The 23152-nt window shown below is 41.1% G+C and overlaps 1 protein-coding gene across 3 annotated transcripts in view; it reads left to right on the top strand.

Moving 5' to 3' along the window:
* Positions 1 to 22350, top strand: part of RBFOX1 (RNA binding fox-1 homolog 1) — a 634773-nt gene extending 612423 nt beyond the window's left edge. For all 3 annotated transcript variants that reach the window (XM_058157660.1, XM_058157659.1, XM_058157658.1), the window contains 2 exons: positions 5855 to 5930; positions 22228 to 22350. In XM_058157660.1, coding sequence (XP_058013643.1) covers positions 5855 to 5930; positions 22228 to 22350 — 199 coding nt within the window. The remainder of the gene's footprint in view (positions 1 to 5854; positions 5931 to 22227) is intronic.
* The last annotated feature ends 802 nt before the right edge of the window (positions 22351 to 23152 follow it).

Here is a 23152-nt window from a genome sequence, read left to right as displayed (position 1 = left end):
CTTTTCTTTATCAGGGACGCGGTGGCTCAGTGGCTAAAATGCTGAGCTTGTCAATCAAAAGGTCACCAGTTAAAAGGTTTGAATCCCTAGTGCTGCCGTGTAACAGGGTGAGCTCCCATGACTTGTCCCAGCTTCTGCCAACCTAGCAGTTTCGAAAGCACGTAAAAAAAATGCAAGTAGAAAAATAGGGACCACCTTTGATGGGAAGGTAACAGCGTTCCGTGCACCTTTGGTGTTGAGACATGCTGGCCACATGACCACGGAGACGTCTTCGGACAGCACTGGCTCTTTGGCTTTGAAACGGAGATGAGCACTGCCCCCTAGAGTTGGGAACGACTAGCACATATGTACGAGGGGAACAATTCTTTTTTTACTTAAACAGGGCCCCATCCTTCATCCCAGTAAGATGCTTCCATTTTCCCTTAGTCAGCGCCAATAAATGTGAGAAATTTTTAGATGTTTATTTTGTCATTATGGCATTTTCCAGAGAAGATCCTTGTGATATTTGTTTTTTGTATCAAAATATCTGTCTCCAGAAGTGAGCAAATATCACTCCCCTCGAAATATAGGCCAACTCCCTGCATGGTGCAGGAATCGAAATTACAGACAGTCCTTGGTTAACATTTTTTCAGTGACCAAAGTCGCAATCGTAGTGAACAAGTCACATGACCAAGTCCTCAAAGCTCTGGCCAACCCAGCACCATAGGGTTGTGTGACCAGGATTTGGGCATGTGGCAACTGCACAGAATTAGAGCATCCTGTGGACACATGATTGTCATTTGTGACCTTCCCTCTGGTGTCCCAAAAATATTATTTGGGTGGTTAGGTATGAGGGGGCATAGGTGAAAAAACCTGATGTTCAGTACCCAAATCCCATCTTATCAGTGCCAGAAAAATAACCTAACATAGGAGAAAGAATGAAAGTTGTTACTTAAGCCAGCATTCTAAAACTTGCAACTGAAATTCTAAGCCTTTGTGCTTGTCCTAGTAGATAAGCTTCTGGGGTTTCTGAATGATCAGACACAACTGCCTCTAAAATGCCTGATGTTCTCCAGATATATTGAGGCCATCTATCTCAAATTTTACAAGTTGGGTGAAGCTATAATTCTGAGATTTGGAAAACACCTGAAGGGACCAGATTGTAGAAGATGGTCTATCTCCACTGGGACCTCCTTTAGGCTGTAAATCCAACGTTTTAAATCCCGCGGAGCAAGATAATTACAATTTTAACAAGAACAGGTTTCCAGAATAAAGTCTGATATTACAGAATAATTTCTTTATGCTTTTTTGTTTTATGCCTTTCCTTCTCCATATCACCGGTCAATCGAAATGCAGAGTCCATGTTTGCATACCTGAACCTATAAGAAGAAATTGTAAAAAATACGAAGCCCTGGAGTCGTGTTGAAAGAAACTCAGTAGCCCCTAGGAAGGAAACGGGTGAGGTTTCCTTGTTCCCACCTCATGCGCAATGTGACTGGTGCTACAGGTAGCATCTGCCTGCCGAAGGCTCAGCTTTTGAACTTCTCAGTTTTCGCAACATGTAAAGGCGTGTTTTGGAAATTAGCATTTAAAAAGGAGCTGACACGGTTCTTTTCCCCTCTGTGGAAATGAAATTTATTAATCATAATAAAATTGTCATATTCGGAAGGTTAGAGGTCAACCTGAGGAGGAAAAAAAGGGGGGGCTTATTCATCAACTGAGAGACGACAATGAGACATGGTCTTAAGTAACATTTATGGCAGGGGTGAAATTCAGCCGGTTCTATCCGGTTTGGGCAAACCGGTAGCAGCTGCTGCGGGAGGCTCCGCCCACCCGTGCAGACATCATGATGTCGCTTTTTTTGTGATGGTTTTAAGCCTCTGCACATGCGCAGACGACGGTGCACGCACATTTGTGAACCGGTAAGGAGGTAAGTGAATTTCACCCCTGATTTATGGATTGGTTCTTTGGAAAGATCTTCTTCTATAGAAGGACTGTCGTGTGACAGATTTGATGCTGGCTGCTGTTAAGAGAAGAGTCATTCCTTTCAAAACACAACCTGATTAGCATTCCCTGCTTGTCCTAAGCAAGCAAGGCACGTCCCTATAAACTGGACGTCATGCCTGCATGGTTCGTCCACTTCGTTTTCGTGAAGGAATTGAATGAGATTTTGAAATTGGGTCTAAATCAACATTTGAAGCCCTTCCTTCTCCAGCAAAAATATCTGATTTGAGAAAAGATCAGAAAGTTTCATGGCCCATTGTAACCTTTCCCAAGGGGTGGGGGGAGGTTGCACATTCCTCAATAGTCTTCAACAGATTTTTTTTTGGGGGGGGGAGAATTAAATTTCTCCTTCTATAAGCTAGCTTCTGATTACGTTAGTGCTATTCATTGTTAGAAAAAGAACAAACACATAATTCATAAGATGGAGTATCAATTTAAACTCGATGGGTTTTTTTTGTTTTTTTTTTGGATTTAGAGGTGATCTGCTTTTATTATTCTTTATTATTTCAAAAGGCAGAGTGAACTACTTGTCCAATTCTTGAAAATACAGTGTGGTGTGTAGAAAATTCAGTGTATTAGTGCTATTCATTGTTAGAAAAAACATATATCTATATATATCTAGATGTAGGTCTTTGGTTATTCGGGTTTTCTCCCGCGTAAAATTGGAAGTGTCTTGGCGACGTTTCGATGAGGTCTCATTCGTCATCTTCAGGTTGGTGATTACAGCTTCATGCTTCTAGGAGCAATGTGTGATCGCAGCTGTTTCTTCCTTTTAACTGCTAGTGGGGGTCTCCACCCAATCAGAACACAGCCAAGCTCCCAACCAATCAGTTCAAACCCCCACTAGCAGTTAAAAGGAAGAAACAGCTGCAATAACAGATAGCTCCTAGAAGCACGAAGCTGTAATCACCAGCCTGAAGATGACAAATGAGACTTCGTTGAAATGTCGCCAAGACACTTCCAATTTTACGTGGAAGAAAACCTGAATAACCAAAGACCTATATACAAACACCCGCAAAAACCTCAGAAAACCTATATCTAGATGTAGATAGATAGATTGATGGATAGATGGATGGATGGATGGATGGATGGATGGATAGATAGATAGATAGATAGATAGATAGATAGATAGATGATATAGAGATAGAAATAGAGATAGAAATAGACATGTGGACAATATAACACATGAGGCAATATCTTAAACCAAGATAAAACCACAATAAAATCACCATAACTCCAACAGCCATAAAATTGCAAAGGGGATAGATGTTATAATTCAGTGTCTAACAAAAGTGACCACCTAACCGCCAGGAGTAGTGTGGCTGAGGTGAGATCATACCAGGTGGAATGGGACAACTCACCACAGCCAGCTCACTGCAGGACAAGTCACCACAGGACAATTCAATCATTCTATTTAGTTATTTAAAATAATTTTAAAAATATTTTATTTTTTGTCATTCACATTTCATTTTGTCCCTCTTTTGGCATCCTTCCTTTAATGATTATATTCCACCATTTCTTTGATGTTAGTGTAACTCTTGTCCCATGGCAAGTTAGTTGGCCATGGTAAGTTTTCTCACGGTGAGTTGGCCATGGCCAGTTGGATGTGGTGAATTGGCCATGGCAAGTTTTCTCAGGGTGAGTTGGCCATGGCCAGTTGGATGTGGTGAGTTGGCCATGGTGAGTTATCTCACGGTGAGTTGGCCATGGCAAGTTGGATGTGATGAGTTGGCCATGGCCAGTTGGATGTGATGAGTTGGCCATGGTGAGTTATCTCATGGTGAGTTGGCCATGGCAAGTTGGATATGGTGAGTTGGCCATGGCAAGTTGGATGTGGTGAGTTGGCCATGGTGAGTTATCTCACGGTGAGTTGGCCAAGGCAAGTTGGATGTGGTGAGTTGGCCATGGTGAGTTGGCCATGGTGAGTTGGATGTGGTGAGTTGGCCATGGCCAGTTGGCTGTTGTGAGTTGTCCTAGACTCATACCAGGTGCCTTGAAATTTCCAGAGGGGGAGCATTCTTGAACTATGCCCTATGGAAAAGGCTGTGGTTCCTACTGCCTGAAAGGAAAAGGAAACATTGGCATACGTTTTCTTCTCATCTATTGAAAATGTTGAATGTCTTTGTCCTGCAGCCCTGTGTGTTGGCTGCTTAGGGTTAATCTCCTCCCAGCTAATCATACATTTCCAATCAGCCCTCATTAGAACTGCAATGGCGCAGTGGTTAGAATGCAGTCCTGCAGGTTCCATTTCCTGGCTGCCGGCTGCCTGCAATTTGGCAGTTCAAACCTCACCAGGCTCAAGGTTCACTCAGCCTTCCATCCTTCTGAGGTCAGTAAAAGGAGGATACAGATTGTTGGGGGAAAGAGGCTGACTCTGTAAACCGCTTAGAGAGTCCTGTAAAATCACAGTGAAGCAGTATACAAATCTAAGTGCTATTGCTATTGCTCTTCCTTTTCTCCTTCCTTCCTTCCTTCCTTCCTTCCTTCCTTCCTTCCTTCCTTCCTTCCTTCCTTCCTTCCTTCCTTCCTTCCTTCTTTCCATGGTGGTGCAGTGGTTTTAAAGTGCAGCATTGCAGGCTGTCTCTGCCCACAGCCAGGAGTTCAATCCTGACCAGCTCAAGGTTGACTCATCCTCCCATTCTTCCAAGGTTGGTAAAAGGAGGACCCAGATTGTTGCAGGGACAATAGGCTGACTCTGTAAATCGCTTAGAGAGGGCTATAAAACCCTGTGAAGTGGTATATAAGTCCAAATGCTATTGCTAATGCTATTAGGGTCCTTTGTCACCCAATCTCCAGAGGAGATTGCTTCCATAAAGTGCTGAGTCATCTCGTTTCCGACATAATTGGGTAGGACGGAATGTTTGATTGCGTTCATTTTGCAATTCCTTCCTGGAGATAGATAGATAGATAGATAGATAGATAAATAGATAGATAGATATAAACTAGCCATACCCTTACTCGGATTCGAATACCCTTTCTGTGCTTCAACAGAAAAATACTTTCTTTATACATATACATATACATATACATATACATATACATATACATATACATATACATATACATATACATATACATATACATATACATATACATATACATATACATATATATATATATATATATATATATATATATATATATATATATACATACATACATACATACATACATATATTCTATCCTATCCTATCCTATATATATATAGGCTAGGCTAGGCTAGGCTAGGCTAAAATAGAATAGAATAGAATAGAATAGAATAGAATAGAATAGAATAGAATAGAATTCTTTATTGGCCAAGTGTGACTGGACACACAAGGAATTTGTCTTTGGTGCATATGCTCTCAGTGTACATAAAAAGACAAGGTACATTTGTTAAGAATCATAAGGTACAATACTTAAAGATAATCATAAAGTACAAATAAGCAATCAAATCATATTAAGAAACAATCAATTTAAATCATAAGGATACAAGCAACAAAGTTACAGTCATACAGTCATAAGTGGAAGGAAATGGGTGATGGGAACGATGAGAAGATTAATAGTAATGCAGATTTAGTGAATAGTTTGACAGTGTTGAAGGAATTATTTGTTTAGCAGAGTGATGGCGTTCAGGAAAAAACTGTCCTTGTGTCTAGTTGTTCTGGTGTGCAGTGCTCTATAGCATCGTTTTGAGGGTAGGAGTTGAAACAATTTACGTCCAGGATGTGAGGGGTCTGTAAATATTTTCCCAGCCCTCTTTTTGACTCGTGCAGTATACAGGTCCTCAATGGAAGGCTGGTTAGTAGCCATTGTTTTTTCTGCAGTTCTAATTATAATAAATACATATGTATATATTTTACATTAATCCAGAGCTTTGCTTCCTTTGTAGTTACGGACGACTTTATGCTGCAGACCCCTACCACCACACACTTGCTCCAGCAGCCACCTACGGCGTTGGTGCCATGGTAAGTGTTTGTCTCCTTCTCCCCCTACTTCCTTCTAACCCAAGCTTCCTTTTTCCTCCCTTTGTCTCCTCCGTCCTTAACATGGTTGACATCTCCTCACTTTTCCTTAATTGAATTTGTCTCTTCTGCTAACGGCTGCTAAAATGCCACCTTAAATCCTTCCCAGTAAACTTGATCAATGTCTTAATTTCTTGGCAACGTAGTGCAATGTAAGTACCTATATATATAGGTCTTTGGTTGTTCGGGTTTTCTCCCGTGTAAAATTGGAAGTGTCTTGGCGACGTTTCGACGAAGTCTCATTCGTCATCTTCAGGCTTCAGCTTCGTGCTTCCCAGAAGCACGAAGCACGAAGCTGAAGCCTGAAGATGACGAATGAGACTTCGTCAAACGTCGCCAAGACACTTCTAATTTTACACGGGAGAAAACCCAACAACTAAAGACTATATATATATATATATATATATATATATATATATATATATATATATATATATATATATATATATATATATATATATATATATATATATGTGTGTGTGTGTGTATTGTATATATAAATTTAATTTTGCAAGTATCACCTAGCTGAGCACTTACCTTAATGGAATAATTAGTCATTTTGATAATTAAATCCATCATGAGTAGAAGGCATTTGCGGAGATGTCCGTGCTCCTCACTCCCTGCCCCCCATACCAATTGAATTTATACAACCCTGAGGTCCAAGTCACACCGGTGCTTCTTACAAAAAGCGGAAAATGAGTTTTCCAAGCTGGTGCAGGCAGTTAGCCCGCTTCCTGGCTATTTCCTCTCAATTAGAGTTAATAAATGCAAAATGAGTCACCTGGCAAGAGAGGAAGGCTAACATTTAGCCCCTCCTTTCGTTTCAGGGAAACGAAATATCCTGGTTCAAGAGAACCTGTAGTTGTACAAACAGCTAAAATGTACCCATCAAAAAACCCACAGGGAAATTGCATTGGACACTGTTGATCTTTGTTGCATTCTAAGCAAACACCCGGAGTCAAAAGTGAAGCCACATTTTTACCATGAAATTAAAATAATGTGTAAAAATGAGCAGATACTAGCCTCCGCGATGGACAGAAATGGAGACAAAGCTTGCTTGACATTCACTGAATCCCGCTGACTCAAAAAGCAAACGACTCAAGCCACAATCATTTTTCTTCACCGGGAGCCCACATTTATTGTGTGTGTGTTTGTGTGTGTGAGAGGGTGTGTATGTGTGCATTTCAACTCAAAAATATATATCATATAATTTTCTAGGACCTGATGTAGAACTGTTATAACCAGAAGCATTACATTCCTGTCTTAAAATGTATTTCTATTCAAATAGCCGTAATAGCAGCAGCAGCAGCACCCCTATATTTATAAATACAAATATCAAAATACAAAAGAGTAAAAGAAATAACCCAGTATGAAAACAAAGTCTTAGCCCATCTAGCGGCATCGTCCTTACAGTCAAATTTGCCCTGTGTTCTTCGGAAAGAAGGCCATTTTCTATGTGTTATCCCCAAGTCCTAACCACACATAAAATACAGGTAGTTCTTGACTTACAACAGTTTGTTTAGTGATCATGGGGAAGTTACAATGTTCCTGAAAAAAGTCACTTATGACCATTTTTCACACTTACAACCGTTGCAGCATCCCCATGATCATGTGATCAAAATTTCGATGCTTGGCAACTGACTCATATTTATGACGGTTGCAGGATCTCAGGGTCATATGATCCTTTTGCCACCTTACGGCAGGCAAAATCAACGGAGAAGCCACATTCCTTTAACAACCATGTAACTCACTAAACAACCATGTAGCTAACTTAACAACAGCAGCGATTCACTCGCTAACCAAGGCAAGAAAGGTCATAAAATGGAGGCAAAACAGCTATCTTGCTTAGCAGCAGAAATCTTGGGCTTAATTGTGGTCATTCTCAACTGTCCAGCTAGAGAATCCAGAAAAGGAAGTCCTGGGACCTTATGCTTCCCAAAAGTAAAAGTTTATTGAATACGCTACATTGGCACAGAAGAAGCGAAACCAGTTCTGGTTTTCTCGTGTGCAAAAAGCTCACATACTTCAACTTGCTTTTTCCCTTTGGCCATTCCATTGCATTGTTCAATTACATCCACTTCTTTTGTTATGGGAACAGTCCGGATCGTTCAAACACCTGCACGGCATGGCCTTGAGGGTGGTAGCAGGGTCTCACGATCTGCAGACGGAGTCTTGGCATTCCATTCCCACCCCGACATTCCAACCACCCCTCTATCAATCATTGTCAAGCTGAGACTGAAGACACAACTAAGCGAAAGAGCCAAACAGAGGAACTCCTATGAGGTTCTTCTGAGATACATAGGCTGCTGAACTATTCGTCATAACCATGGTTCAGGATAATGTTCTGTGCCAGGCAGTCAGTCAATACATGCGCTAATGCCTCAGTCCCTGCTGCATCACATATATGTTCACACAAAAAAAAGCAACTTGATTAAATCTTTCCTCTTTTATCATGGTGCCTGGCTATTCAAATGGGAAATATCCTCCTAAGATTGGACATTTTACTTGGGCATTTTAATAAGTAAACATTTTTCAACCTGAAAAATGCATTTATAATTACTCATCTATTCAGCATGCCAACATTACTGAAAGCAACTATCTTTTTGAGTTTCTAAATTAAGGATTATTAGTACAACAGTTTTCTTAACTTTTTGTCTAATCGCTGCTTAAATAACAACACAACACCAGTAGAGTAGAGTAGAGTAGAGTAGAGTAGAATAGAATAGAATAGAATAGAATAGAATAGAATAGAATAGAATAGAATAGAATAGAATAGAATAGAATAGAATAGAATAGAATATGGAATAGAGTAAATAGAATAGAATATGGAATAGAGTAGAGAAGAGTAGAGTATAATAGAATATGGTTATAGAGTAGAGTAGAATAGAATAGAATACAGAATAGAATAGAATAGAATAGAATAGAATAGAAGAGTAGAGTAGAGCAGAATAGAATAGAATAGAATATGGAATAGAGTAGAGTAGAATAGAATAGAATAGAATAGAATAGAATAGAATAGAATAGAATAGAATAGAATAGAATAGAATATGGAACAGAGTAGAGTAGAATAGAATATGGAATAGAGTAGAATAGAATAGAATATGGAATAGAGTAGAGTAGAATAGAATATGGAATAGAGTAGAGTAGAGTAGAGTAGAGTAGAGTAGAGTAGAATAGAATAGAATAGAATAGAATAGAATAGAATAGAATAGAATAGAATAGAATAGAATAGAATAGTTGGAATGGATCTTGGAGGTCATCTAATCCAACCCTCCACCCAAGCAGGAGACCTTATACCATTTCTGACAGAAGGCAGTCCACTCTCTTCTTGAAGCTTCCAGTGATGAAGCTCCCACAACTTCCAAAGGCAACTTCTGTTCCGTCTGTTGATGGTTCTCATTGTCAGAAAAATTCTCCTTATTTCCAGGTTGAATTTCTCCTTGATCAATTTCCATCCATCATTCCTTGTCTGGCCTTTGGGTGCTTTGTAAAATGAGTTGCACTATTCAGAAAGAGTCTAACAACTTCTGTCAAGGACAATTTTGAGACTCTTTCAGTCTATTAAACAGTCTATTCCAAGTGTGTGAGCACTATAAAGCGGTTCTATCACTTCATGAGATTTTGATGCCATCTCTCTATTAATGCAGCCCTGGGACTATATTGGATTTTTTTTTTATAGCTGCAGCACACTGCTGGCTCATACTCATGTGATACTCCACTAGGACCTCTAGTTCCTTCTCAAACTATCATCAAATTTCCCCCAAAGTATTCCCAAATGACTTTTGGATACTGTCCCCAAACAAATTTTCATTTTAACAGGTTCTTATACGATCAGGATCAATTTGCTTACTATCCAATAGAGATCCTGTCTAAATTAAAATGGTACCTTTAATTAATAATCAAAACTCCATTTATGATAGTTGCATGATTGATTTTCAGTGAAAAGAAAAATCCCGGTTGGGTAAAATAACCCTTATATGAGCCATACTTTCTTACAAATAAATAGCATAAATTGGGGAAAAGCCTTAATTTAATCAGTGTTTTAATCAGTACATCCCCAAAACAATAGCAATGACAATTTAGCATGGTTTAAAAAGTACATCGACTTATTCTGCAAAATCAAACCAGGCCTTTCAATCATTCTCAGCAGTCAAAAAATGCTGTCATGCAAATGTCAGATTTTTTTAAAAAAAAATTCACTACATCTGAACTCTGAGTCTCAGCGCTCTCACCTCTAGTTGGATTAACAACACTAAAGAATTAACCCCACAGCCTTAAAACTAAGGAGAATTGTGATCAATCAAATGCTGTGCTGATGCATTTCTCCAAAAGATGGGTCATTTAAACCTTGGCTTGCTCAACTAGCCAGGTCCACTCTTACAAATCAGCAATATATTAACAGATTAACAGAGTTGGTAGGGACTTTGTAGACCGTCTATTCCAACCCCCCCGCCCAAACTGGAGACCCTACACCATTTCTGACAGATGGCAGTCCAATCTCTTCTTTAAAATCTCCAATAATGGAGCAACTACAAGTTTAATTGTTAAACTTGATTAATTGATTAATTGTTCTTACTGTCAGGAAATTTCACCTAATTTCTAGGTTGGTTCTTTCCTGGATTAGTTTCCATCCACTGCCTTCTGAGGCTTTGAAAATAGATTGACCCCTTCTTCTCTGTGGCAGCCCCTCAAATGTTAGAACACTACTATCATGTTACCTCTAGTCCTTCTTTTTGCTAGACTTACCATACCCAATTCCTGCAACCCTTCCTCATATGTTTCACTCTTCAACAGGGGTAAAATCCAGCAGGTTCTGAAAGGTTCTGGAGAACCGGTAGTGGAAATTTTGAGCAGTTCGGAGAACTGGCAAATGCCATCTCTGGCTGGCCCCAGAGATGGGGTGGGAATGGAGATTTTGCAATATCCTTCCCCCAAAAGTGGGGAGGGAATGGAGATTTTGCAGTATCCTTCCCCTGGAGTGGGGTGGGAATGGAGATTTTGCAGTATCTTTCCCCTACCACGCCCACCAAACCACACCACACCCCCAAGCCACGCCCACAGAACCGGTAGTAAAAAAATTGAATTTCACCACTGTTCTTCAACCCCCTAATCATTTTTGTTGTTCTTCTCTGCACTGTTTCCAGACTCTCAACAACTGTTTTATAGTCATGATGGTTAAAACTGGATATAATATCTCTGTATAATAAAGTTATCTTTCCATAGCAGTTGAGAAATTCCTTTATTTCTCTCCAAATCTAACTATCCCTGATTTGGGCCCTCAATGGTTTATTTCAGTAGACAGAGCACATAATGCAATTGAGTTGAGTCTGGACTCCTTTAAAATGGATTATCTTTCTTTTCTTTTCTTTTTTCCCCTCTTTTCATTCTGAATATACCTTTGGGGGAAACTGTGCATTATAACCTACCATACTAGTAGACATGTTATAAATATTGATGTATTAAAAGCTATGTTGCCCTGGGTTATAACCTTTGCAGTTAAAAAAATACACAAAGCATGCTCTGTGACATTGGCCAGTGTGCTGGAAAACACAGCACTTCCTTGAAAGTGTGGAAGTCTGTGAAATTATCCTGAAAAAGTCTGAGGCCTCTTCCCCATAATACGGTCTGGTACCTCCCTTGCTATTGAGCATACTGTATATTATTGATTCCATTTCTATACTGACCAATATGCCCTGTTCTCTGAGTAGTGTATGGCTTATTAAAATGGATTATTTAAAAAAAAAATACAGCAAAAGTCAAAGTTCCAGAAGTAAAAGAAGCACCCGCAATATAAAATAGCCAGTGTTTATCAAAGTGAGTATGTTAATACCACTCTATAAAGCCTTAGTAAGACCACACCTAGAGTACTGCATCCAGTTTTGGTCCCCACGCTATAAAAAAGATGTTGAGACTCTAGAAAGAGGGCAAAGAAGAGCAACCAGGATGATTAGCAGACTGGAGGCTAAAACATATTTTATTTTATTTATTTTATTTTATTTGCATTTATATCCCACCTTTCTCTGAAGACTCAGGACAGCTTACACTATGTCAAGCAATAGTCTTCATTCATTTGTATATTATATACAAAGTCAACTTATTGCCTCCAACAATCTGGGTCCTCATTTTACCTACCTTATAAAGGATGGAAGGCTGAGTCAACCTTGGGCCTGGTGGGACTTGAACCTGCAGTAATTGCAAGCAGCTGCTGTTAATAACAGACTGTCTTAGCAGTCTGAGCCACTCAAGGACCCTTATGATGAACAGTTGCAGGAACTGGGCATGGCTAGTCTAGTGAAAAGAAGGACCAGGGGAGACATGATAGAAGTCTTCCAATACTTGAGGGACTGCCACAGAGAGGAGCGAGTCAACCTGTTTTCCAAGGCACCCAAAGGCCAGACAAGGAATAATGGATGGAAACTGACCAAGGAGAGATTCAACCTAGAAATGAGGAGGAACTTTCTGACAGTGAGAACAATCAACCAATGGAAAAGAAGTTTCCTTCAGAAGTTGTGGGAGCTTCATCACTTGAGACTTTCAAGAAAAGATTGGACTGCCTTTTATCAGAAATGGCATAGGGTCTCCTGCTTGAGGGGGGAGTTGGACTAGATGACCTATAAAGTCCCTTTCAAATCATCTGTTAATCTGTTAAGACAATCTGGACCAGGGGTCTCCAACCTTGGTCCCTTTAAGATTTGTTGACTTCAACTCCCAGAGTTCCGCAGCCAGCTGGAGACCCTTTATCTGGACTTCAACAACTTTAAGACTTGTTGGAGATGAAATCCACATGTCTTAATGCTGCTAACTGAGAAACACTGCAATAGGTCATGATGCCATTACAGCAAATGTCACGGTAGCTGTGGTAGGTTTCCTAGAACGATGAAAACTTGCTGTGTCCAATTCTTTGGACAGCTCTTGAGCCCAATGAAATCCTCCTGCATTTTAGCCCAGGGCATCATAATAATCCTGTTGATTTGGGGTTGCAGAGTTTTCCGCCTTCTCTAAAAACCAGAGGATTGGGCAAATGAGAATGGGACCGATCTCGGCAGCTTGGTCTCAACAGTTGGTATTCAGGAAATAGAATAATACTGTTCTGTCTCCTTCCCCACTTTGGAGTAACGAGCTGGCCTTCAGCCAGTGGATTCACGGCTCCTATCAGTCCTGGCAGAGAAATCACAGCTGCCTGCCAAAGTTCAAACAAATGACTCACGTAGCAAGACTTTCAGCTCTTTTTGAAACGGTTCAGCTAGCTTTTGCTTCCCGTGGAGTGAGAGCAGTCCCAAAGCTCCTTATATATCCTGTGGGGTGGGGCTCCTGCCCCACCCTTCCCTTTGATGATGCCGCCTCTCTAATCTTCTGAAGTGCGGGTGGATCCAAGCTTGATTATTATTATTATCAGCTGGGCCTGAAGGCGTAGCCTGGGGAAGGGAGGAATCAGGGGATGACGGCCTCATTACGTCCTCCGACTGGCCTGGTTCTGGCTCCTGGAGCCGGGCCAAAGGAATTGGTGCTCCCGAGGTAAGCCTTACCGGCCCTTCCCCCTCACTCTCGGAGTCACTGTCGGGCATGGGGCCAGGTTCAGGGGCTGGAGTCACAACAAATACGGTCCATGTTGGTAAGCATGCCGCAACAACTTAGGGCTGGAAGGGGATGACGCAGAATTGGCCTGACCTGATGAATGGTATCTTGCAGGAGCAGAGAGGTCTAGGGTTTGGGTGGGAGTTAGGAGACCTCTGGGACTACCTGGTTAAGGAAGGGGTACTGCCTAGTTCAGGGGTGTCAAACTCAGTTTCATTGAGGGCCACATTAGAGTTGTATTTGATCTGGGGGGAGGTGTTGTTGGTGTGGCCGGGGTTGGCATGGCCAGCTTGACATCACTCATATTGGGGGCATCTGTGATAGCCCAGTGCTAAGGCAGGACTTCCCTCAGACCCTCCCTTATTCTCATTATAATCTCCCTCCTTCCTTCCTTTTCTTCTTTTTCCTTCCCTCTTCTTTCTCCTTTCTTCTTCCCTCTTTCCTTCTTTTTCCTTCCTTGCTCTCTTCCCATCTTCCCTTCTTTTTCTTTGTCTTTCTCCTTTCCTGCCCCTTCTTGGATCCTCAAATGCAAAAGGGGAAACATTTCTTCTGTTGTTTTGTTTTATTTTTAGTTTGTTTTGCTAGAATCTCTGTCAGCGAAAACAGAGAGCTGCTCACTGCCCTCTTGAGCTCCATTTTCACTGGCAGAGGCACCATGGGCCAGTCTTTTGCTGTTTCCAGATCTAAGCACCCCGTGGGCTGAATCCAGCCTGTGGGCCTTGAGTTTGACACTCCTGGCCTAGTTATTTCATGATTATTTAACAGAGGAGCATAGTGGCTCATGTGGTTAGGATGATGGGTTGAAGGTTCAAGCCACAAATATTCTGTGAGGCAGGGGTGAGCTCCCATCCTTCGCTGAAGCTCTTGCCAGGGACATGAAAGGGGCCCCAACTGGGCATCCCCCAAGCAATGTTGATGTCATTGGCGTATCCTTTCAACCCAGAAGCACCTCGGTCCTTCTCGGTCGACAGGAATGCAATTTAATAGTGATATATCCCTATGATCATACTTGCGGGTAATTCCTCTTTTAAGGGTAGAACCAGAATAAATTATTTTAACTGTTCCATAAAGCTGTGGCTTCTTTCATCCCACATAACTATCCACACAACTTGATGGGTGGACTTGAAGGGCTAAGGAGAAACCTTCACATTATTTTCCATGGCTATTGGAATACCATTTAAGCAGTTTTAACAGATTTAACAGAGTTGGAAGGGACCTTGTAGGTCATTTAGTCCAACCTCACTGCCCAAGCAGGAGACCCTACACCATTTCTGACCAATGGCAGTTTGTCACTTAAATTAGTTTTTGTGGAGAAAAAAAACTTGTGACCCAACGAGGGGTGGCTTTTAAATGATTTGGACGGACAAAAATGGGGAAAGCATCTTTTCCAACAGACTTGAAATGAAAAAAATAAATAACTTGCGAAGTGATGGAAAGTTCTTATTAAGAACTTTTTTCTTTAATCTGGAAATACACATCTTTGTGAGAAATTAAACTTCCAGTGATCAACATCTCCAGTATCTTTTCTTCTCAGGCACAGCCCACTTTTTGACAAAAGAAACATATTTAAAATGTTCTGAATTGTTAAGAAACAGATCTTTTGACTGCTATCCCCAAAATTAGTTGCGATTGAGAACAGCAAGCCAAGGAGATGAAAAACAAGTGTTGTAGTTGTTAAGCAATCTAAAAAAATGAATTTAGATAAGGACCTCTTTCCTTTTCAATTTACTGAATTTTTTTTTTTTAAATTAGCAATCAGTGGACAAAATTGCAAAAAAAAAATTTTAAACTTCACTGTGTGTGTGTGTGTGTGTGTGTGTGTGTGTGTGTGTTCACAACTATCGACTTAAATTTTCCTCAGATTTTCATTTTACCCACTGAGTTTAAGTAAATTATTTGGTCCCATTTATCAATCAATTTGTGGCCTTCTCTCTTTGGAAGAATTTTTTTTTTAAATAAATGTATTTTGTTAGACTGGTTTTCAAGATAACACTACTCTTGAAAAGATCTCATCCATTTATAAAACATAGTAGATAGCTTAGCCTGGTATAGCAATAGCCTTTAGACTTATATAACACTTCACAGTGCTTTGCAGGCCTCTCTAAGCAATTTACAGAGCCAGCATATTGCTCCCCAACAATCCGGGTCCTCATTTTATTGACCTCAGAAGGATGGAAGGCTGAGTCAACCTTGAGCCGGTCAGGATCGAACTGTCAGCTGAAATAGTCTGCAGTATTGCATTCTAACCACTGCGCCACCACAGTATAACAGAATAACAGAGCTGGAAAAGACCTTGTAGGTTTTCTAATCCAACGTCCTGCTCAGTCAGGAAACCCTATACCATTTCAGACAAATGGTTGTTCAATGGCTTCTTAAAAACCTATGAATTCTTTACAATTTACATTTCTGCATCTAATTACTGAGCTGTCGTCCACTTACTGTAGACTTCATGCATCCCAGTTCTGCTACAGCTTTAGGTAGCATCATTGTAGTAAAGTCTTATAAAATTATTGGGTAAAGGAAATTTGTAACATCGCCCCTTCTGCTCTGCCCGTTCCAAGAAAAATTTTGCAGAACTAAGAACATATTCCTAAGGTTCAGCAAGCAACCAAAGCCCACTAAATTCAGAAGACAAGCAGACATCATCCGGAGCTCCGTAATTAACCTATCCCACCATTTATTTATTTATTTGTTTATTTATTTTTTGTTGTTGTTAAAGGAACATCTCTATGCAGGAGAAGGAGCACCACATACCATGTGAAATATGAGCCCCTTCGAGCTCCAGCTGCTTTCATCCAAATGATCAAAGCAAGGCCCAAGGTTCACAGCTGTGTGGCCAGCGCCAGGACACTGCTTTCATCATTTTGACTGGCAGATGCCAGTGACGGGGAGGCCTCTCTTTGGTTCACAGTGAAGCTTTTGAACCCAAAGCTCTGTGCGCAAAGTGGCTTCCCGTTTGCCAGCGGAGAAAGGGATACCTCTAAAGCTACTGATGGAGCTCCGTCGTGGCAGAAATCTGAGCCCCCAGGTGCCCCTAAGAGACTCGGGCAATACGTACTGTAGACCCAAGAGCATTTATTCCTAGGACTATGCACAGTTCACAAATGATTCCGAAGCAGTTCACACAGTGGTGGGATTCAAGTAATTCAACAACCGGTTCTCTGCCCTAATGACTTCTTCCAACAACCAGTTTGCCAAACTGCTCAGAAAGTTAACAACCGGTTCTCCCGAAGTGGTGCGAACTGGCTGAATCCCACCACTGAGTTCACACCTCTCTCTCATGCACTGTGTCTCACTGCCCTTCATTAAAACAGCTCTTCCCCTTTATATGAGCCTAAAGAGGGAGCAGCTGCCCTGTAGGAATAAGACATCTATTGATCTATCTGTCTGTCCATCCATCCATCCATCCATCCATCCATCCACCCACTCATCTAGCCATCTATCCTGCAACAATACATTCTCTGCACCAATTAGACTGTATATATGTATGTATATATATATATAGTATGTGCACACACACACACACAAAAAGTATAGTATACATACATAAACATACATGCACACTGATATATACAAGCACATGTAGTACATACATGAATGTAAAATGATGTAAAATGCCTTGCAGTATAACATCCAACTGCCTTGCAAGTAAACTTCAGTAGTAATTTTGCCACAAACCGAGACTTACTTGTTGGCAGGGCTGCAGGTAAATCCTAAATCCATGCCGCAAGCTGGCTCTTGCATCTACAGTGGCGCTCATGCACAATCTGTACCAGATCATCTAACTAATGTAGAGTGGGTGAGGTTGGCAAATCAACAAGCTATAGCCAAGTTGGGCAGGTCGAAAGCCAGCATCCTCTGCCAGGAAGAGAAGTCTAGTTGACTTCTGAGTCCAGGTATGGCTCAGCTTGCCTACATCCTCTACAAACAGTGTAAGAATTTCTCACAAATGAAGGCGAATATGTGTGTCCCAGGATAATATGGAAGGATCCAATCTGGGTCGGCCACCGGGACTAGAAATTTAGTCTACTACTCCGCTATTAAGATTGTTGGACGAGCAGGCATAAAAACAGCCAGGGAAGTGATTGAAGCCTGGGAAATGGGCCCCTCTTTTGACAACAAGAGTGCCGATTTACCACCGGCTTAACAAGTACTTAGGAGGTGAGGACTTGGCTGTACAACAGCCAACGACTTAGTAGCCAGTCATCAACACCCCAATCAATATCTAAAGAGCTACATAAAACAGGCATCATTTAAATACCACATAAAAGAATAACCCAATTCCAGTAGAGAGAAGTTCCCTGAGGATGGGCTCCAGCAGAAGGAGGAAAGTATGGCAGACTAAACCTCTAGACTTGGTGACCGACCCAGATTGGATCCTGTAAGAATTTCTCCCCAGGTTTTGCCATGGCCCTGAGTCAGCAGCATAGGAATATCACAAACAAACAAATGAATTGTTTATAGATTCATTGGTAGATCTGAGTGGTCAGCAGAGCTGATATATATATATATATATATATATATGTATGTATGTATGTATGTATGTATGTATGTATGTATGTATGTATGTCTTTGGTTATTCGGGTTTTCTCCTGCATAAAATTGGAAGTGTCTTGGTGACGCTTCGACAACGTCTCAGTCGTCATCTTCAGGCTGGTGTTTACAGCTTCGTGCTTCTAGGAGCAATTGCTCCTAGAACCTTTTAGGTCCTGCTTCTAGGACCATTGCTCCTAGAAGCACGAAGCTGTAAACACCAAACACCAGCCTGAAGATGACGAATGAGACTTCGTCGAAACATTGCCAAGACACTTTCAATTTTACGTGGGAGAAAACCCGAATAACCAAAGACCTACATACATATATATATATATATATATATATATATATATATATGTTTTCGTAGATTTTCATGGGTATAGGTATGTAGGTCTTGGCATATTCAGGTCTTTTCCCGTGTAAGGTGAGGATGTTTCTGCACAGCCCATTAACCAGGTCATTACAATACAAAAGACTAGGACCACACCCACACAGGATACTACAAAACAGACGACTAATCTGAAAACACCCACTCCTTCTACCAATCAAAATGCAACCGCACAGCCAACCAACCCGCTTACAGCAACAGTCCCCACCTCCCCACCAGTATTTATAGAGAGACGGCAGCTCCGACCACGCTTTGCTCACAAAAGCACGAAGCCGAAAGCACCAGCCTGAAGTTCATGAGTGAGACCTCATCAAAATGTCACCAAGATACTCTCAACCTTACACAGGAAAAGACCCGAATATGCCAAGACCTATATATATATATAAAAGAACAATCTTTTAATCACATTTGATATTGCAATTTGATATCACTTTGGGGGAATCTTTGAGGCCCCATCCATGTGTTTGAGTAGCAGTGAGTCCTTATGAATGTGTACCTGTTTCATGGAGGCAGAATGGTTAGGTCAAAGTTTGGGTTAGGACTCTAGTTCAAGGCCACGTTCAACCAGGGGAGCCCAACCATGGAATGACCCTAGACCAGTTATGGCGAACCTTTTTGACACCAAGTGCCCAAACCAGAATGCATGTGCATGTGCCGGAGCGCTGGAAACCCAAAGACCAGCTGACTGGTGCGCATGTGCACATTGGTCAACTGATCTTCAGGTTTCTGGCACATGCACGCATGCTGGCCAGCTGGTCTTTGCACATGCCGGAGCATCAGAAACCCAAAGACCAGCTGGCTGGCTTTTGCCTTTTTTGGGGCTGTTTTCAGATAGTTTTTTGGGCTGTTTTTGGCCCAAAAAATGCTCAAAAAACGTGAAAAACAACCTGTTTTGGGGGGCGTTTTTTGGGCCATTTTCAGGTCATTTTCCAGCACTCTGGAGCCCACAAAGATCAGCTGGTGCACTGGAAACCAGAAGAGTAGCTGGCGAGGGCACACATACCCAGAGAGAGGGCTCTGCGTGCCACCTCTGGTGCATGTGCCATAGTTTCGCCATCATGGCCCTAGACAATCACACCCTCTCAGCCCAACTGACTTCAGAAAGGTATTCCTGAGGGGATAAAATGAAGGGTGATCCCCTCTTAACCATCTTGAGTTCTTGAAGAAAGGCAGGATATAAAGGGAACAAACAAATAGAATACATCGGAAATTTAGATGGAGCTTCTACTCCATAATTATTCATGTTACTGAATTTATCCTTTTCAAGATTTGCAGAATGTATTGAATGACTAATGAAATATGTTGAGTTATCATCGTGTGTTAAGACAGCCAGGCCTAAAAGGAGGGAGAGGCCTAACCATGGTTTAAAAACAACAACAGCCAAGCAATGTTGTACAAATACTGTTTGATAGTCCCCCAAAGGTAGAATCTGGGGACTAACTTTGGGCTAGACCAAGTGCGTCCAGCCCATGAACTGTGGGGTGAATGTGGCCTTAAACAGCTAATAATGCGAGCCCACCATATCATAAACTTTTAACATTATTTTGTAATTAACTATAATATATATAGATGTACCCTGTTTCCCCCCCAAATAAGACATCCCCTGATAATAAGCCCAATCGGGCTTTTGACCGCATGGCAATAAGGCCAAGCGCTTATTTCAAGGTTCAACAAAATATAAGACATGGTCTTATTTTCGGGAAACACGGTATATGTGGCTCAAGACAACTCCTCTTCACTCAATGCTACCCAAACAACCCCAAAAATGTGACACCCATGAGTTAGAGCTTCTCTTGAGACCAACATCGATCACAGAGTAGTTGGGATAAGGGGAAACGATTCCATGTCAACTATCACAAGCTCCTTCAGGGAACACAAGATATAAATTTAATAAATAAACGTGAGAGAGAGAGAGAAATCGACAAGATGCACCCTATCAAACTTCTGATCATGAGGGAAACCCAGGTGGTGGTTTTTAGTATCAACCGCCTCAGCAGGAAGCCATTTTAGTCAGGGAGGCTAGGAGACCAAAATTAATGGTGATAGCCAGAAAACTGTGTTTTGTGTCATTGATGGATTGTAACGGAGGGCAGCCCGTGTACAGAAAAACAGCTTTTGGTGCGTTAACGGCTCAAGTAATCCCACACTTTTTTTTCCTGCAGCCCATTTAGTGATCCTCACAGATTTTGTTCAGTCTGCATTTCTGAGAGAAATGAGCTGATCTGCACCAACTGAAATCTTACAACAATGGCCAGGCTGTGATCCTGCCAATGGGACATTTATATGAATTTTGCACCGCACTTTTCAGCCGAAAAATAATAATAATAATAATAAAAAAGAAAGGCTCAACCGTACCCGTAAAATGTTAATACGGATGGAGGGCATTTTAACGGTGCCACCAGAGAAAGAAAATGAATGTATCAACATGCGTTGGGCTCAAGAAGTGAAAGATGGTAGGACAGACTTGGAGGGCAGAATACAAGTGTTTACATAAATAAGAATAAAGGAATATTTATAGGTCCATTTGATTTTCTCGTTAATGCTGTCGGTGTTGGATTATTAAAACAAAACTTGATCAACAGATTTATGAAAAGATTGACTTCTCTATGCCAAAAAAATTGCTGCCAGTAGGACAGTCCAGGAGGAAACCTCTTCCTACCCACACACACACACACATACACATGAATGCATTTTCCCTTTGTGGGTTTTACAAATGCCTGTAAAAATAGGAGATGGGATGTTGACTTTCTAATTAATGAGGACAAAGCTTCCCCAGCTAAATCACCTTGGTGAACTGAACTCCCAGAATTCTGTAGCTGGCTGGGGAATTCTGGGAGTTGAAGTCCACGGGCCTTCAAGTTGCCACGGTTGAGAAACGTCGAACTAAACACTCACCAATGACCTTAAGTTCCATCTCTTTGCTGAGATCTCACCTGCTCCGTCCTAAACCTTCCTGTCACCACGAGATGATCCCACTGTTGTTGTGTAGTTGCTATTGGTATCCTTGCTTGTTAACGAAGAATGAACTCTGCAGATTTCTACATTAAAAAAATAGCGTCAAGGGTGGAGTTTGGACCATCTAAGACACAAAAGGAACAGAATCCATTTGATGAATCAACATCAGTCCATTAGTTAATCAGGAATGAATCCTTGTTTGGGCTGATGATGATTCATCAGGAGAACCCGCCGCTGGCACAGTTTGGATACAGGTAGTCCTCAATTTACATCCGAACCAATATTTCTGTTGCTAAGCAGAACAATCGTTCAGTGAGTTTCGCCCCATTTCACGACCTTTCTTGCCACCGTTGCTAAGTGAATCACCGCAGTTGTTCAGTTAGTAAGACGGTTGTTGAGGGAATCTGGCTTCCCCGCTTGAGTTTGCTTGTCAGAAGGTCACCATTAAAAGGGGGAACCCACAACCCCGGGACACGGCGGCCCATCGTAAACCTGAACCAAGCATCTTGGATTTTGATCACGTGACCACGTGAGACGCCAATCACGGTTGTAAGTGTGAAAAAAAATTGTCATCTTTTTCAGTGCCGTTATAACTTCGAACGGTTGTAAGTTGAGGACTGCCTATAGCGCGGTTTGAAAATGGCGCGTGGCCAAGAGTTGGAGCCAAATCCCCAGAAGGTAGCAAAATAACAATTAAAAAAAATAAAATTAAAAAATTGCAGATCTGGTTATGGCAAAAAAAAAAGTGGAAGTCAAACACCCACCCCTCAAATTGCTTTGTTTCAGAATGCTTTTACACCCCTGAGTGATGCCAAGAACAGAAGCCATGCTGACGATGTCGGTCTCGTTCTTTCTTCATTGCAGGCTAGTATATACCGAGGGGGATACAGCCGTTTTGCTCCATACTAAATGACAAAAACAAAACAAAACAAAACCACATAATTCCTCCCCAAAATGGGGATCCAAATGGAAGCTTTCCGAGGTCTGGGGATGGCAATACATGCAGTAATGCATCATTTTAGCAACTCTAAAAAAAAAAAAAAGGAAAAAAAAATACAAACAAATAAATAAGTAAAATAAAAAACAAGTACATTCAAAAAAAAAAAAACAAGGAGGAGAAAAAAAATATTTACATTTTTTATCTTATACCTCAGATATTTTGTTCTGTGTATTTTAATATTGTGGGTCTTTTAATTTCCGGAGGTTACATAGTTTGCTGGCTGTAGAAGGTATTTATTATTATTGATTGATTGATTGATTGATTAATTTATTATTATTATTATTATTTTCATTGTGGTTGAACTAGAAAGCTGCTAGAAATGAATTTGTCCTGGGAGGGGAGGGAGGGGCACCATCAAAAGTTCTATATCATGTAAATGAATTATATATGCTGAATATTACGCTGTTGGGATTCCTCACTTGTTTTGTAAGAGTGTATGTAATATCATGATTTATTTATTTTTCCTGCATAAGACATTTATTTTTATTTCCAAAAGGGGTGTGTGGGGGGAGAGAGAGAAAGAGAGAGAGAGAGAAAGAAAGAGAGAGAGAGAGAGAGAGAGAGAGAGAGAGAGAGGAACACCAAGAAGGTGGAAATGGGGCTCCACCTAATTTAACTATAAAAAAGGGGACCCCCCCCAAAAGGCACCTTAGATTTCTATATCAGCTGTCTTAAATTATTCACTATTTCTTCAAAGCCAAAGGTTATGTT

Source organism: Ahaetulla prasina, chromosome 14, assembly GCF_028640845.1.
Source record: "Ahaetulla prasina isolate Xishuangbanna chromosome 14, ASM2864084v1, whole genome shotgun sequence".
Classification (NCBI taxonomy): domain Eukaryota; kingdom Metazoa; phylum Chordata; class Lepidosauria; order Squamata; family Colubridae; genus Ahaetulla; species Ahaetulla prasina.
The sequence above is the reverse complement of the archived record's forward strand: the minus strand, read 5'-3'. Positions and strand labels throughout refer to the sequence as shown.